The following is an 18,878-nucleotide window of genomic DNA, read 5'->3' on the forward strand; positions in this document are numbered from 1 at the left end:
GGAGGAATGTATCGGGTGAGCCGTAGACGGATGAATTTATCGGGTGGGGTAAGTGCAGAAGTAGATTTGTTGGGTGGTTTTCTTAAGTGTCGTTATTATGCAGAGTGATGGAACTTTCTGCGTGAGTGATTGTTGAGGTCGGTTGTTGACGAACTTTTGATAAGATGATAAGATTCTGGAGCATTATTCATGTTTTTCCTCTGACATTTCAGAATATAAGTCCGTTTTCGCGGTCACATGACCAACTCACTGTACAACATAGAGAAAATCACGTGATCAAATTAAAATTAACCCGGCAACTTGTTATAGGACCGAATAGCAGCAAGTGAAAGGATAAAACTTAGCTTGTTATCTTGCTTCTATGCTTGTCCTGTAGTTTTCTTATATTTACCTTATCTATGCCAAATACGAATACTTATATTGCAACCGATCACCAATAAAGTCACTGATTATATGACAATACAGTCCAGCGATTTCATTTAAGACGGTAGGGGAGATGGGGTGAGGCACATCTCACTCTAATCGGCCAACGTTGCTTCTACGCAAAGGGCTGTTAGTTGTACTACCCAGAATGCCAGTTTCGCCTTATGTAATGTACCGTTTCACATGAGTATGTTAAATATCGTTAACTTTCGTTCGACAGCAAAACAACATTAGAAATTCACCCGAGGACAATACATGCGGTCCCTACTGATGCACTGTTTTGTGTTTTAACTGCATATCGACGCATTCATTTGACATTTTATATACTACATATTAACATATTTAATAGAATATCTCCTGAACACGCATTTCTGTATTCAATTTTGGGTCTCTGGCACCTGAATTTTGCCTAGAAAAGTTGGAGCTAGCGGGCGTATTAAAAATAATAAAAGCGGGCCAATGCAAAACCAATTTCCCTATATAACTACTGTTTACAATGATACTCATGAACTAGTAACACTTAATTCTGGCTTCTGAGTGTATGTTTAAGGGAACATTCAACGAAATATTAACTGTATGCGTGACTGTAAGTTGTCAGAGAGATGTAATGACATGATCCTCCGCTGTTTAATACAGTTAAGCTTTAACAGAAAGCGTTTCTTGGCATTTTTTCAAATGCTTGTTTTTTTTCGAGAAAAATGGGAGCGGTACTTTGAAGAATAAACATGATTTTGTTTTGCATTTTCTAAAGCAAAGGTACATTTGAAAACATCGATTTGGTGGGACCTAGCAAATCCCTAAATATACGTGACCTTGCAATTGCATGGTCGCGGGACGATATTGTACGAATGGTTTTAGGCTCGGTTAAACTGTTATTTTTTATTTTATATCAAATTTTATTATATTGTCTCATTGGTAATGCAACTATGTTGTTTACTTTACCATTAACTCAAAAATATTTTCAACAGACCTGATTAACTGCTATGCAATACATCAATTGACTGAAAATGTATCATATTAAAAAAATATGAAAGTATATTATGGTTTAATACTTAGTCTACAGAGAAGCGGGTTATTTTTTTGCTATTTCGGAATCCACAAATATCTTTGATGATTCTAAGCGTTGGAAAGTCGATGTCCTTCGGAATCCTTGAATACCTTGGCTGACCCTCTAAGGACTGGAACGTCGATGTCCATCGGAATCCTCGAATAACTTGGAGTATCTGTTGAATTTATTGCTATGCCCTCATACCATTCAGCACTATTATGTGTGAACTAGTCCTAGATAACGAACTGGAACAAGTGTGCATATACAACGCAAATTCTTATCAGAGTTGTTAAGTTTACACATCATTAAAGATGCTTACATTCAAAAACAAAGTAGCGATAGTAACAGGAGGTTGCCAGGGAATCGGAAAGGGTTGTAGCGAAATATTAGGTGAGTGCATTACTTACAGCTCTAATTATATTTATTGCACATTAATTTAAATAGTATTGTAATAATATCGCTTCAACTACATGCATTTTTTTAAAAATACGTTAATCATGATGGTTTTACTTTTCACGCTATCCTAATGTGACGTTGTATGTCCATTAATGCACCAGTAACCACGGCCCCCATGTCCGGGGGTATACCGGGAATAGCCGGGGAAATGGGCCGTGTTTTTACCTTCCAGGTGGCGCCGCAGTGACGGGCAAGGCGATAGTTTTGCCTACACGCCAAATATAGCGGGACATTGGCCTTATCTAGGGTCCCTGGGGTGCGGGGGCATTTGGCGGGGGTTTTACTATCTGTTTGTCCCTGCAGGGCGGAGATTTTGCCCGGGCTTGGCTGGACCGTAAGTCAAAGTCCCCGCTATTCCCCGGACTGGGGGGGGGGGGGGCGTGGTTACAATTGACATAAACACAACGTATTATGAAACAGTCGTGACATGCTATTTCAGCTGAAAATGGCGGTACAGTCTTTGTGTTTGATATAAATGGTATGTATATATTATTTCCATGATGATTTATTAAAATTAATTTCCAATTATGGTAATGGCACATTATGAGACAAATACATTCCGAAACACGCAACATCCCACTACACCGAATACTACATATATGTTAAACACCGAACACCGAATACCAGATACGTGCTAAACACCCAACATCCTGTACAGCGATGGCTAGAGCTCTACATTAAGTTATCCCCTTACACCGATGGCTAGAGCTCTACATTTATGTTATCCTCTTACACCGATGGCTAGAGCTCTACATATATGTTATCCTCTTACACCGATGGCTAGAGCTCTACATTAAGTTATCCTCTTACACCGATGGCTAGAGCTCTACATTTATGTTATCCTCTTACACCGATGGCTAGAGCTCTACATATATGTTATCCCCTTACACCAGTGGCTAGAGCTCTACATTTATGTTATCCTCTTACACCGATGGCTAGAGCTCTACATATATGTATATCCCCTTACACCGATGGCTAGAGCTCTACACATATGTTGAACCCCTTACACCGATGGCTAGAGCTCTACATTAAGTTATCCTCTTACACTGATGGCTAGAGCTCTACATATATGTTTTTCCCCTTTTTACACGGATGGCTAGAGCTCTACGTATGTGTTGAACCCCTTACACCGATGGCTAGAGCTCTACATTTATGTTATCCTCTTACACCGATGGCTAGAGCTCTACATGTATGTTTATCCCCTTACACGGATGGCTAGAGCTCTACATATATATGTTTATCCCCTTACACCGATGGCTAGAGCTCTACATGTATGTTTATCCCCTTACACCGATGGCTAGAGCTCTACATATATGTTTATCCCCTTACACCGATGGCTAGAGCTCTACATGTATGTTTATCCCCTTACACCGATGGCTAGAGCTCTACATATATGTTTATCCCCTTACACCGATGGCTAGAGCTGTACATATATGTTTATCCCCTTTTTACACGGATGGCTAGAGCTGTACATAAATGTTATCCCCTTACACCGATGGCTAGAGCTCTACATATATGTTTATACCCTTACACGGATGGCTAGAGCTCTACATATATGTTTACCCCCTTACACGGATGGCTAGAGCTCTACATATATGTTTATCCCCTTACATGGGTGGCTAGAGCTCTACATATATGTTTATCCCCTTACACGGATGGCTAGAGCTCTTCATATACGTTCATCCCCTTACACCGATGGCTCGAGCTCTACATATATGTTTATCCCCTTTTTACACGGATGGCTAGAGCTTTACATAAATGTTCTCCCCTTACACCGATGACTAGAGCTTTACATATATGTTAATCCCATTACACGGATGGCTGGAGCTGTACATATATGTTTATCCCCTTACACGGATGGCTAGAGCTCAACATATATGTTTATCCCCTTACACGGGTGGCTAGAGCTCTACATATACGTTTATCCCCTTACATGGATGGCTAGAGCTCTACATATATGTTTATCCCCTTACACCGATGGCTAGAGCTGTACATGTATGTTTATCCCCTTACACGGATGGCTAGAGCTCTACATCTATGTTTTTCCCCTTACACGGATGGCTAGAGCTGTACATGTATGTTTATCCCCTTACACGGATGGCTAGAGCTGTACATGCATGTTAATCCCCTTACACGGATGGCTAGAGCTGATCATGTATGTTTATCCCCTTCCAACGATGGCTAGAGCTCTACATATATGTGTATCCCTTACACCGATGGCTAGAGATCTACATATATGTTTATCTCCCTTGTACACGGATGGCTAGAGCTCAACATATATGTGTATCCCCTGACACGGATGGATAGAGCTCTATACATGTGTGTATTCCCTTACACGGATGGATAGAGCTCTACATATTTGTGTATCCCCTTACACGGATGGATAGAGCTCTACAAATGTGTGTATTCCCTTACACGGATGGATAGAGCTCTACAAATATGTTTACCCCTTACACCGATGGCCTTAGCTGTACATATTTGTTTATCCCATTACACGGATGGCTAGAGCTGTACATACATGTTTATCCCATTACACCGATGGCTAGAGCTCTACATATATGTTGATCCCCTTACACCGATGACTAGAGCACTACATATATGTTAACCCTTACACCGATGGCTAGAGCACAACATATATGATTACCCTTACACCGATAGCTAGAGCACAACCTATATGTTTACCCTTACACCGATGGCTAGAGCTCTACATATATGTTTATTCCCTTCCATCGATTGCTAGAGCTCTACATATATGTTTACCCTTACACGGATGGCTAGAGCTCTACATGTATGTTTACCCTTACACCGATGGCTAAAGCTCGACATATATGTTATCCCCTTACACCAATGGCTAGAGCTCTACATTTATGTTATCCTCTTACACCGATGGCTAGAGATCTACATATATGTAGATTCCCTTTCACTGATGGCTAGAGCACTACATATATGTTTACCCTTACACCGATGGCTAGAGCTCTACATATATGTTAATTCCCTTACACCGAATGCTAGAGCTCTACATATATGTTTACCCTTACACCGATGGCTTTAGCTCTACATATATGTTTACCCTTACACCGATGGCTAGAGATCTACATATATGTCTATTCCCTTCCATCGAATGCTAGAGCTCTACATATATGTTTACCCTTACACGGATGGCTAGAGCTCTACATGTATGTTTACCCTTACACAGATGGCTAGAGCTCTACATGTATGTTTACCCTTACACGGATGGCTAGAGCTCTACATATATGTTTATCCCCTTACACCGATGGCTAGAGCTCTACATGTATGTTTACCCTTACACCGATGGCTAGAGCTCTACATGTATGTTTACCCTTACACGGATGGCTAGAGCTCTACATGTATGTTTACCCTTACACGGATGGCTAGAGCTCTACATATATGTTTACCCTTACACCGATGGCTAGAGCTCTACATGTATGTTTACCCTTACACGGATGGCTAGAGCTCTACATGTATGTTTACCCTTACACGGATGGCTAGAGCTCTACATATATGTTTACCCTTACACGGATGGCTAGAGCTCTACATATATGTTTACCCTTACACCGATGGCTTTAGCTCTACATATATGTTTACCCTTACACCGATGGCTTGAGCTCTACATATATGTTTACTCTTACACGGATGGATAGAGCTCTACATATATGTTTACCCTTACACGGATGGATAGAGCTCTACATATATGTTTACCCTTACACGGATGGATAGAGCTCTACATATATGTTTACCCTTACACCGATGGCTAGAGCTCTACATATATGTTTACCCTTACACCGATGGCTAGAGCTCTACATATATGTTTACCATTACACGCATGGCTAGAACTCTACATATATGTTTACCATTACACGCATGGCTAGAGCTCTACATACATGTTTACCCTTACACCGATGGCTAGAGCTCTACATACATGTTTACCCTTACACCGATGGCTTTAGCTCTACATGTATGTTTACCCTTACACCGATGGCTTTAGCTCTACATATATGTTTACCCTTACACCGATGGCTTTAGCTCTACATATATGTTTACCCTTACACCGATGGCTAAAGCTCTACATATATGCTTACCCTTACACAGATGGCTAGAGCTCTACATATATGCTTACCCTTACACGGATGGCTAGAGCTCTACATACATGTTTACCCTTACACGGATGGCTAGAGCTCTACATATATGTTTACCCTTACACCGATGGCTTTAGCTCTACATATATGTTTACCCTTACACCGATGGCTTTAGCTCTACATATATGTTTACCCTTACACCGATGGCTAAAGCTCTACATATATGTTTACCCTTACACCGATGGCTAAAGCTCTACATATATGTTTACCCTTACACCGATGGCTAAAGCTCTACATATATGTTTACCCTTACACAGATGGCTAAAGCTCTACATATATGTTTACCCTTACACAGATGGCTAGAGCTCTACATATATGTTTACCCTTACACGGATGGCTAGAGCTCTACATATATGTTTACCCTTACACGGATGGCTAGAGCTCTACATACATGTTTACCCTTACACGGATGGCTAAAGCTCTACATACATGTTTACCCTTACACGGATGGCTCAAGCTGTACATATATGTTTACCCTTACACAGATGGCTAAAGCTCTACATACATGTTTACTCTTACACGGATGGCTAGAGCTCTACATATATGTTTACCCTTACACGGATGGCTAGAGCTCTACATATATGTTTACCCTTACACCGATGGCTAGAGCTCTACATATATGTTTACCCTTACACCGATGGCTTTAGCTCTACATATATGTTTACCCTTACACCGATGGCTAGAGCTCTACATATATGTTTACCCTTACACGGATGGCTAGAGCTCTACATATATGTTTACCCTTACACCGATGGCTAGAGCTCTACATACATGTTTACCCTTACACCGATGGCTTTAGCTCTACATATATGTTTACCCTTACACGGATGGCTAGAGCTCTACATATATGTTTACCCTTACACCGATGGCTAGAGCTCTACATACATGTTTACCCTTACACCGATGTTTTTAGCTCTACATACATGTTTACCCTTACACCGATGGCTTTAGCTCTACATATATGTTTACCCTTACACCGATGGCTAAAGCTCTACATATATGTTTACCCTTACACCGATGGCTTTAGCTCTACATATATGTTTACCCTTACACCGATGGCTAGAGCTCTACATACATGTTTACCCTTACACCGATGGCTTTAGCTCTACATATATGTTTACCCTTACACGGATGGCTAGAGCTCTACATATATGTTTACCCTTACACCGATGGCTAGAGCTCTACATACATGTTTACCCTTACACCGATGGCTTTAGCTCTACATATATGTTTACCCTTACACCGATGGCTTTAGCTCTACATATATTTTAACCCTTACACCGATGGCTTTAGCTCTACATATATGTTTACCCTTACACCGATGGCTAAAGCTCTACATATATGTTTACCCTTACACCGATGGCTTTAGCTCTACATATATGTTTACCCTTACACCGATGGCTAAAGCTCTACATATATGTTTACCCTTACACCGATGGCTAAAGCTCTACATATATGTTTACCCTTACACCGATGGCTTTAGCTCTACATATATGAATACCCTTACACCGATGGCTAGAGCTCTACATATATGTTTACCCTTACACCGATGGCTTTAGCTCTACATATATGTTTACCCTTACACCGATGGCTAAAGCTCTACATATATGTTTACCCTTACACGGATGGCTTTAGCTCTACATATATGTTTACCCTTACACGGATGGCTAGAGCTCTACATAAATGTTGTTCTAGAGTTCTAGATACATTGAAGCGGTGGTTACACATGTACTTAAATGTTAACATATTGTTTTACCAGACAAATTAGGCGAGTCAATAAGCTGCAATGGTCCTGGTAAGATCATCTACATGAAATGCGATGTTAACGATGAGGCTCAAGTCAAGGTACTGTTTATATATCATTAATTAGTTTGACAAAGAAGATTTATTTCTTTCATGATGAAACTTATTGAACTGTAACGGTTTTGAGTGTAAGGTATAGTTATTGTTATTGAAAATCATATATCCTATTGTGTGTTTAACGTAAGATTACTGTAAAATATAATAGCAATAAACTCATTCATTCTGAATTTATATCTAAATAATAAAAAGCATCTCTATATACTCTCATGGCATGCGTATATTCAGCTGAGGAATCACGTGACTGGACCGAGTTCCGTCACTGTGGTCACCACGTGTCACAAGAGGTGTAAACAAAGAAGTAAGTGACGTTAATTTCTCAATATCTTTTTAGAAAAAAAAAAATGAAAATATTTCTTAGCCTATAAATGACTATGATAGTTTCTGCTTCTACACGTGTGATATATTTTAGATTTGATTGATTTTTAATGATGCAATCCTTGGCCAAACTTTCAGCCTTGCATCGTTCTATAAAATTACGTCAAATTAAAAAAAGTGGCCAGGGATTGAACCATTCAAATACAGCAGAAAAAAGCATAGTCTTTTAAAGGCAAAGAAATATTTTTAAATATTTTCTGTTTAAAATGTTATTTAGAAATGATGAACATCACTTACTTGTTTGTTTAATATGTTACTTAGTATATGTGTTTTTGTAATACTTTTTGTGTGAAGGCCATGCTGGAAATAAGTAGTATGTCTGTAATGATTTTACACTTAGTATGTAACCTTCGTTAAATAAAGTTGTTATTATTATTTACATCGGTTGTGATCCGTGGTGACCCATGTAAGAACCCCTTTAAGTCACGTGATTACTCACTCTTACCTTTTCACTTCTCTGTGTGTCTAATTGAAGCAAATTGTAAATAGTTTCAATTGCCCATTTCGTAATTGTAACATAGGCATGCAATAAACAAGTACGTTCATATTTTATTTTATCTAAGACATTCAAAGCTACGGTAAATAATGTGTGCCTTTTATAGCAAAAGGCTATCCAATTATCGCTGGGTTCGGAAGTAATTAACAGAACCCTTTAATTACCGGAAATGGGTCCCGAGCTCTTTTTATACCTCTCTGACAGGTAAATTCCACGAGGGTTTCATGAATAGTATGCATGAGTGCACAGAATAATTAAGGTGGCACAACATTGATATAATAAATGTCACGGTAGCAAACAACTGTAAATTTAATAAAATATTCAATAGACAGATCTATACACCTTAAAGCTGCACTTTCACAGATTGAACGATTCGACAACTTTTTTATTTTTTGTCTTGGAACTAGCCAATTTTTGTGAATGTCCATGGAAACCAGTTACATAATACTGCTTGCAAAAACTCAGATCGCAGATTTTTATATATAAGTTCAAAAAATTATATGTTTATGCAATTTTCTTAAACCGTTAGTAACGGTTTAAGCCATAAAACATTAATTTTCGAACGGAAATATGAAAATCTACGATCTGATTTTTGTCAGCAATCTTTTATTATTGGTTTGCAGATATTTACGCAAAAAATTGCTCTTTACAAGACAAAAAATATGTTAAAATGGCCAATCTGTGAAAGTGCAGCTTGAATTAAATAGTATATAGAATAGACTGTTACATCACTTCATAGGCATATTATAAGTTACGGGGTTAGTAGGTGACAAGATATAGGATATATGGGGCAAAGGAAACCATATCGGGTGAGAGCGAAGCCCCGTATCGTGTCACCTTCTAACCCAGTAACATCTTTTTCACGTAGACAACCTGTTTGCATGTTTAATTGTTTCATTTATTCATCGGAATATTCATTGGAATCCGAAAATAGACGCCATTTTGGTATGATATGGAAAAATATGGTGTCACCGCGTGACCATTCCTGGACCAATGGCGTTGCGTCATTTATGTTGGAGGCGTGATATATAAATTTAAAGGCACATCTTTTGTACTCTTAACGATATTCGTTTTTACTTTCAGACATGTTTAGACAAAGTAATTGAGAAATATGGGCAAATAGACTGTATCGTTAACAATGTTGGAACTCGTAAGTTACTGCATGTTACTTAGTGAGAAACCCTTTCTGATTTGTTACAAGGACGATCAATTTTAACATATATATAATGTGCGTTATTTGTATGTCTGCAAACCATAACAAAATCATTTAACTTCGAAAATAAATTCTAAAAATTATTATACGGAAAGTTCTAGAAATACATTGCCATACATTTCATAATAGAGATCCATCAGGGCAAGGTTCATTGCACAGTTTTTCATCTCTTTTCCCAATTATGAGAACTACTTAATGCTGTCGATTGCACAGTTATCCATACACAGTAATAATAATAATAATAATAATAATAATAATATCTTTATTTTAAGAAGGTGACATATTAAGATCATGTACAAAACTACAGAATCTTATTTTCGATATGGCCCTCTGAAACAGAATGAAAATATGGCAAATAATCATAAGACAAACATGAAGACGATGCTAACAACGATGACGATGATGATGATGATTATAAGTATGCTGTTGATGCTGACGATAATGATGCATATGATGACATGATGATGATGTTGAATCAATATTAGACAGATACTCTCAGTTAAATATAATTATGAATAAAACATCACAATTTGTATAATCACAAGTTTCCTATGAGGTACTGTTTGACCTTTATTTTATACGTATTAAAGTTTTTTGATTCTCGTATTTCCAAAGGTATATTATTCCAAACAATTCTGCTGTAATATGTAAACGATGCTTTCATATAATTAGTACGAGGTCTAGTTTGTAAAACAATATCTTTGTGTGCCATTGATCTTAGCATATATACATTATTGTCTGAAACTGTTACTAATTCTGACATATATGATGGAGCCATGCTATTCAACGTCTTGTAAACTAATACTGCTGCGTGGTATTTACATCTATCCGAGAAGTTTAGCCATTTTAGTTCTTTAAATAGATTTGTTGATGAATCTCGTTTAGATTTACCAAGTATGATTTTTGCAATTCGTTTTTGTAAGTTATTTATTTTATTCACATATGAATTGGTTCCCTTGCCCCAGACCAAGCAGCCGTAATCAAAATTTGGCAGAATATATGCATTGTAAAACATTCGTTTTGTATCAGGTGTGAGGAAATATATTATATTTTTTAGAAGTGCAATTTTCTTATTCAGATTTTTACAAACATAATCGATTTGCACATGCCAGTTTAGTGTATTATCTATATACAACCCTAATAACTTTTGCACAACAACATTAACTATTTGAACATCATTAATACAAAGTTCAAGATTCCCAGTGTTTTTTAATTTATTTGCAGACCCTATTAACATGCATTTAGTCTTGGAAGGATGCAATGACATATTATTTAGTTGACACCACTTATTAACATAATTTAAATGATGTTGTAATTTATTTTGAATATCCGTCAACTGATATCCAGATTCATAAAGTGTTGAGTCATCTGCATATAGATCTATATTTAATGTTGGATGCATAACTGCAATATCATTTATGTATAAAATAAAAAGCAAGGGTCCCAGTATGGAACCCTGGGGTACCCCAGATGTAACAGTGAGTTTTTGCGATTTAATTTTGCCAATCTTTACAATTTGGTTTCTATTTTCAAGATATGATTTAAACAAATTCAATGCTATTTCAGAAAAATGATACAGTTTCAATTTATAAAGAAGAATTTCATGATCAACTAAATCGAAAGCTTTTCTCAAATCCAAAAATATCGCACCAACTAGTTTACCACTGTCAACATCTTTAAGCCAAGTATCTATAAGTCTTATTAGAGCAGTGTTACATGAATGGTGTTTTCTAAATCCAGATTGTGTTTTGTGTATGACATCGGTTTTCTCAAAGTACAACTGTACCTGTGTCGCTATATGCCTTTCAAAGATTTTTGATATAGTTGGGAGTATTGAAATGGGGCGGTAATTATTGGGGTCCTCTTTGTTGCCCGACTTGAAAATTGGTATTACTCGTGCTTCTTTCAGTTTATCAGGGAAAACTCCATGCGCTATACTACTGTTGATAATTGATGCTATACAAGGTGTAATAGTATCACCACATTGCTTCAAAATTTTGGGGCCTACTCCATCTATGCCTGTGGCCTTTCCAACATTTAATTTATCAATAATAGTATGGACTTCATAAGGGGTAATATGTTTAATCTCAAACCAATTTGTACCTAGTTTTGTATCTAGAATATGTTTTAAGTTTCTAAAATTTGTATTCAAAAACTTTGTTTTATTTATAATGTTTGAAATGCTTACAAAATGACTGTTTAATTCGTTTACAATATTTGACGGATCTTCAACCGGAAATTCATTAAATGTCATTTTATGAGGTAATGCTGTCACAGTTGATTGATTCAAATGTGAAATATCTTTTAGATTTTTCCATAAATATGTCGGATTTTTATTGTCTTTTATTGCATTGTTGAAAAAATTCTTTTTACTTTTCTTTATCATAGAAGTTACTTTATTTCTAAGTATTTTATACTGGTCTATGTTGCCAGTTTTTCGGCATTTATCCCTGTGATTTATTATAGATATAATTTCCTCAGTAAACCAATCAGGCTGATTCTCGCGTTTCACACGTTTATCTTTGACTGGGGCATGTTTAGATAAAATGCCATTTAGAATTTCATAAAATCTTTTCAGTGCATCATTGGAATTTGACAATGAGTCTATTTCATCCAGTCCTGAAAACATCAATTCTGCCTGAAAAGCTTCTTTTTCAAATTTCTTAAAAGATCTATATTGTATAACTGTATGGCTATTAGGGGCCAATTTTGGTAATTTGTCTGTAATAGAATGTGTGAAACAAACGGGAAAGTGGTCACTTAGTGATAAGTGAGACACACACCATTCAGTTACATGATTACTCATATTCGTATATAAATGATCTATTATAGTAGAGTTATTTTTTGAAATTCTTGTTGGTGATTTGATTAATTGTTCCAAGCCATACTTCGTGGTAAGATCTGCCCATTTAGTGTTGTTATATTTGCCACTTTCCGGCGAATAATTGATATTAAAATCTCCAATTAAATGAAACCCAATATTAGAACTATCAGCTATTTCTAACTGTTTATCATATAAGTCAATCCATTTTTGTTGGGAGTTCGGAGGTCGATAAATGAAATTGATTAAGAACGATTTGCAATATAGACCATTAATTTCAAGCCAAATCGATTCAATGTCATTTACCTCGAGATCTAGACGTCTACGGTACTGTATATTATTGTTCACGTAAACAAGAATACCCCCTCCCTTTTTATGTTCTCGGTCTTTCCTTTCAAACGTGTAATTCTTAACTTGCAGCATATTGTCATTGATATCTGCGTGTAAAAAAGTTTCACATAAACCTAATATATTTGGCGTCAGTTATTTGACTTATATATTAAGTCTCAGTTCTTATGTGTATTGTTTGTGGTGGGTTGCACAGTTATCAATACAGAGTCTCAGTTCTTATGTGTATTGTTTGTGGTGGGTTGCACAGTTATCAATACAGAGTCTCAGTTCTTATGTGTATTGTTTGTGGTGGGTTGCACAGTTATCAATACAGAGTCTCAGTTCTTATGTGTATTGTTTGTGGTGGGTTGCACAGTTATCAATACAGAGTCTCAGTTCTTATGTGTATTGTTTGTGGTGGGTTGCACAGTTATCAATACAGAGTCTCAGTTCTTATGTGTATTGTTTGTGGTGGGTTGCACAGTTATCAATACAGAGTCTCAGTTCTTATGTGTATTGTTTGTGGTGGGTTGCACAGTTATCAATACAGAGTCTCAGTTCTTATGTGTATTGTTTGTGGTGGGTTGCACAGTTATCAATACAGAGTCTCAGTTCTTATGTGTATTGTTTGTGGTGGGTTGCACAGTTATCAATACACAGTCTCAGTTCTTATGTGTATTGTTTGTGGTGGGTTGCACAGTTATCAATACACAGTCTCAGTTCTAATATTACTTTTGTTTTTCTTTCGTAAATGTCTGTTCGACTATCAACCGGCATACTTGTATTGTAGACCCCGGCAATGCAAACATCGATGACATTTCTGTTCACGACTTTCGAAAATTACTAGAACTGAATGTTGTAAGCCACTTCACCATGTACAAAGTAAGTACATTTGAGGCCAAGATTTCAAATTATTCTGGAGGTAGTTAGAGGATCCACATCCAATTTAGGCAAGTACTGCTAGTTTCCATTCAATATTCTCGTCAATACGGGCCTGACCAAACGTATCATAAAGTGTTCAAGTGTAGTGAAGAATCATCTGTAATTTTTATGATTCTTTTCAAAATGGTAATCCTCACTAATGCTGGAAACGTTTACCAAAGTGACTTTCCTCAGGCAAAGCTTTTCTCCGCCTGCAGATAGAGATGGGATCACTAATCATTGAAGTACTTGGGGTTACCAATTAGTTTATCATTATTTGTTTTATTAATAAGTATCCTGAAGTTAATGCAAACTTTGACAAGATGTACCTTTTACGTTTTTATTTTATTTAGGAGTGTTGGGGTAAGAGTGGGGTTTGTGCGCGTAAATTGGTTTAAACCCCCAGTAAAATTACATTTTACTGACCGTTTGAAGGCGGTACCTAACAATCGTTGATAAACATACCTAGTTGTTTTATATAGTATTTATGTATTGCTCAACGTCAAGGTACTAAGTGACAGGCCGGGTCGAACTCGTATGAATGAAGGGAAAACGTAACACAAGCTTTAAATGAAAATAGGGCAATATATGTACTTTGTTGTTTGGGGAGTTTTGTGCTGTTGTTCGAGGTTTCTGGTTTGTGATTGTTTGTGTTTGTGTTCTATGTCTTTGGCATTTAGCCTGTTCCGTTAAACGTGGTTTTTGTTAATACTTATAGCTACTGAGCTTGTTTCTGTAGTTTTTCACATAAATATTGTGTCCAAAATAAGCTTAATATTAATATGACTAGTCATGTTACTTTCTAGTATGGGTTGCCGCACTAAAGTAAAAAAGGCTATGTGGTAAATATTGCCAGCTTTAGAACCCGTGATAAGAATTGTAGAAAAAATAAGATTAAGAAGTAATAATGTTAATTGTTCGATTCAGTGTTGATTGCCTCACGTGAGAAAAACCCAAGTGGTCTGTATTCAACCTTGCCATCTTCAGTGGCATTCGAAACTTCTTGGTCATTATTATCGAAAACAACCTCGGATGTATGCCGGTACATCAGTAGAAGTAGTAAAATTTTAAAATATATCATTAATTAGATGTAGTGTTTTAGTTTGTATTTATTGATCTTAGTTGAAATTGATTGCCAATGAAGTGTATTATTGGAACCATAATTAAGATTCCCAAAAGTTAAGTCATTAAGTGTAACTGCTAGATTAAATAACTACGCGATCTACTTGCAGCGGACTTAAACATACCGAATTCCGAGTATGTAAACCGTCCATATACATCCAAGAAAAATGGCCGAGGAGTTCCGAATGCTTCAGTGGAACCCATGTAAAGTATTGTGTCCAAATGAGTATTTGTTCGACTAATCATCACCATGTTACACATTATAACAGTATGGATTACCTCACCTGCGGAAAACCAAAGGTTCTGTGGTCAACATTGCCAGCTTAAGTGGAACTCATGGTCAAAGAGCGAGTGCAACGTATAGTTGCACCAAGGTATGTTGGACAGTTTCTGTATCTGATTGGTGTACATTCGGGCCCGTTGTTATCTTACACAATTTATTGAACACTCTCACTTTCATATCAACCATCAGACACGCTGGATGTATGGGTAACATGGTTGACATTTTTGTGTGTTTTCTAAAAAGCTATATATACTATAAAACTCATTTAAAACATTATATTGTAAGTATAAATGCAGTTGTTGAATGTGTGTGTATGCGCGCGTGTGTGTTTATTTTCAGCTATTTTGTATGTATGTGATGTGACGATGAGCTGTTTATGTTTAAGTCGAAAATATTTTTTTCTGTTCTGTTCCGTTATAAACAGTGCCTGGAATATCACGAACGCCATTGTTGATTATTGAATTATGATTGGAATATCGCTTCAATCCCATAATTCTAAAATGCTGTAGTGAAACTTAATGAATGGTTCATGAATTCAATTGTAAATTACACTGTACTAGTAGCTTATTATCATTTTGCGCACTTTACCCACTGATTAACGTGTTACAGGGAGCGATTCCAGCCATGGCAAGAACGTTGGCAATAGACGAAGCCAAGAATGGTGTTAGAATTAACACGTGCGTCACTATCACAATTATGCATAGTATATACTGCTAGACAGAACTTTATTTTTGTTAAGTAAACAAACTAATAATGTGAATGGACAAATTGAACAAGCATTAAATGTCAAAATGTGATCTAGTAATTTTTGACCAGTAAACCAATCAATTATTTTTAATTGTACGGTATCCGTGTTTATTATTTAAATATGACGTTGTGAGTGAGTCTGATAGGCCTGGAACCATGTGCCATTATTGTTGATGTTTTGGGCTAATAGGATTGTCCCTGTATGGTTTCTATTAATAGTATTGACACATTGCGGCATAAAAATCAGGATGAAGCTCCATTTTACGTTGTGAAATTCTAAACGGATATGAATGGAGGTAAATTCTGAACTTTATATTGATAAGTATTAGTAACAGGCCAATTAAATTCTCATGTTTTCAGTCTCAAGACTCAAAAGTGCAAATTGTAACGTAAACTCGCTATAAGAAAAGTAACAAGAGTAACAATTTCTTTTCGTATCGGTAATACATAAATGGTTCTACTATTAATTATACAAGTTTTGTTGAAAATATTTTTATTCAAGATATTTTGCATTTTTGAGTCTAAGTAACAAACTCAGACGCAATATGTTTATGAGTAAGAGTAGAAGTAACTTATTAATAGTTTTCTCTGATAAGATTTATTGGGAACAAACATATTCCCACAACTCTGTTGTTGAGTTCATAAAGGTCTGCCCGCGCCCTATAATGGCTGCATTATCTCGTCACATCCCCAAGTAGAAAATATGTGTGTGCGTGCGTGTGCGCGTGTGTGCGTGCGTGTGTGGGTGCGTGTGTGTGTGTGCGTGCGTGGGTGCGTGTGTGCGTGCGTGTGTGTGTGCGTGCGTGCGTGCGTGCGTGCGTGCGTGCGTGCGTGCGTGCGTGCGTGTGTGGGTGCGTGTGTGCATGCGCGTGTGTATGTGTGGGTGCGTGCGTGTGTGTGGGTGCGTGTGTGCCTGTGCGTGGGTGGGTGCGTGCGTGTGTGCGCGTGTGTTTGTGTGCATGCGTGCGTGTGTGTGTGGGTGCGTGCGTGTGGGTGCGTTTGTGCGTGCGTGGGTGCGTGCGTGTGTGCGTGCGTGCGTGCGTGTGTGTGTGCCTGTGCGTGTATGCCTGTGCGTGGGTGCGTGCGGGTGTGTGTATGTGCGTGCGTGCGTGTGGGTGCGTGTGTGCCTGTGCGTGGGTGCGTGCGTGTGTGCGTGCGTGTGTGCGTGCGTGTGTGCGTGCGTGTGTTTGTGTGCGTGTGCGTGTGCGTGTTTGCTTATTTATACTCGCACTAGGGCCTTGCCCACACGGGTCCACCATTTAACGTCCCTGCCGGAAGACGTTTAGTATTAATTCGTGGTGCGACGGGGAATCGAACCTGTGACCCCTGGATTGATAGTCAAGTGTCTAACCACTAGAACACGGGTTCGCTTAAATAAATAGTCGGGTTAAATAATCTAGCGTTTGTAATTATCGATTTTTCAGTATATGTCCTGGGCCAATCAGAACTCCCCTGTACGATGACTGGGCCGCTAGCTTGAAGGATCCAGAGGAGGCAGAGCGTGTAAAATTAATGCTGGTAATATCATGTTATCAATCTTTGTTTCATACCATTATTGGTCTACAAACATAATTTGATTAGTCTATTCATTTCAAGTTTTAAGTTGTTCATTTAAACGTGTTATGAAATTAAATCCAGGATGTTATATGATTTTAAAGTTGTGTAAATTTATGAAATATTTTATTAGCAAGGTTAACTTTAGAATATAGTGTTCTCCTCTCCATACCATGATGTTAATAATTATATATGCTTAAAGCTCATTATTAATGTCTCTTTATAAATGTATTATATGTTCCCTATAATATGTAACATGAGGTTACTGAAAAAAACTTGAAACTAGATACATACTAGTGTGGACAGACCTAATAAGCTTTTGCAGAAGGAGCTGAAAAATACACAATGTACCTTTCTGTAAATATTTTTCTTGAACTAGATAGAACAAAATAACACATTACTAAATGTTTCCTGTTTCAAGCAATTGGGTCGCATCGGCGATCCTCGGGAAATTGGAAAGGCGTGTCTCTTTCTGGCGACTGACGCAACCTTCACCACGGGGACTGAGTTGATGTGTACCGGAGGCTGTGAGATCGGATACGGAGTTAAAGTCTAAATTCCTTGTCGCGCAAACCGAAGAAATGGGTTTTAAAAAAACCACAAAAAACATTATCTTTTGTTGTTTTTTCAAAATGATCTCTGGCATTGTCTTGTGAAATTTAGTTTGCCTATAACTTTACTTAAACGCATCAGAGTTTGACGAATTAAATGTGTTGTGGATTGTTATTATGTATTTCTTTTTCACATGCTCATGCTGTCATGCTATATGAACAGTTGTTTCAAATAAAACTTGGATTGGTTTGTTTTATTCTTTTGGTCGGTAAATTAAATTTATCGATACACTGCTTAGAACATTGTTTAATCCGATCATATTAAAAATGAAAAAGATATATGCGAAAGCCAATGTCTGGAAAACATGTACACAAATCTGAAATATAATAACAAGAGATATATCAATGAAGAAAAAAAACACGGATGCTTTCAGTTTGACAGTTTTCCCATAGAAACTCTGACTTTCTGTTAAAGTGGGTGATCACAAAACAAGATAATAAGTCATGTAAATGATCCA

General features: G+C 37.3%; 1 protein-coding gene across 1 annotated transcript; it reads left to right on the forward strand.

Moving 5' to 3' along the window:
* Positions 1-36: 36 nt before the first annotated feature.
* Positions 37-18,610, forward strand: LOC128223152 (17-beta-hydroxysteroid dehydrogenase 14-like). The gene is made up of 9 exons (XM_052932436.1): positions 37-1,861; positions 2,367-2,405; positions 7,844-7,929; positions 9,902-9,968; positions 13,973-14,064; positions 15,495-15,599; positions 16,118-16,185; positions 17,680-17,773; positions 18,231-18,610. Exons 1-9 carry the CDS (start codon positions 1,783-1,785, stop codon positions 18,363-18,365), a joined length of 765 nt encoding a protein of 254 aa, XP_052788396.1. The 5' UTR covers positions 37-1,782; the 3' UTR covers positions 18,366-18,610.
* The last annotated feature ends 268 nt before the right edge of the window (positions 18,611-18,878 follow it).

The sequence above is a fragment of the Mya arenaria genome, chromosome 17 (assembly GCF_026914265.1).
Source record: "Mya arenaria isolate MELC-2E11 chromosome 17, ASM2691426v1".
NCBI classification, from domain to species: Eukaryota; Metazoa; Mollusca; class Bivalvia; order Myida; family Myidae; genus Mya; species Mya arenaria.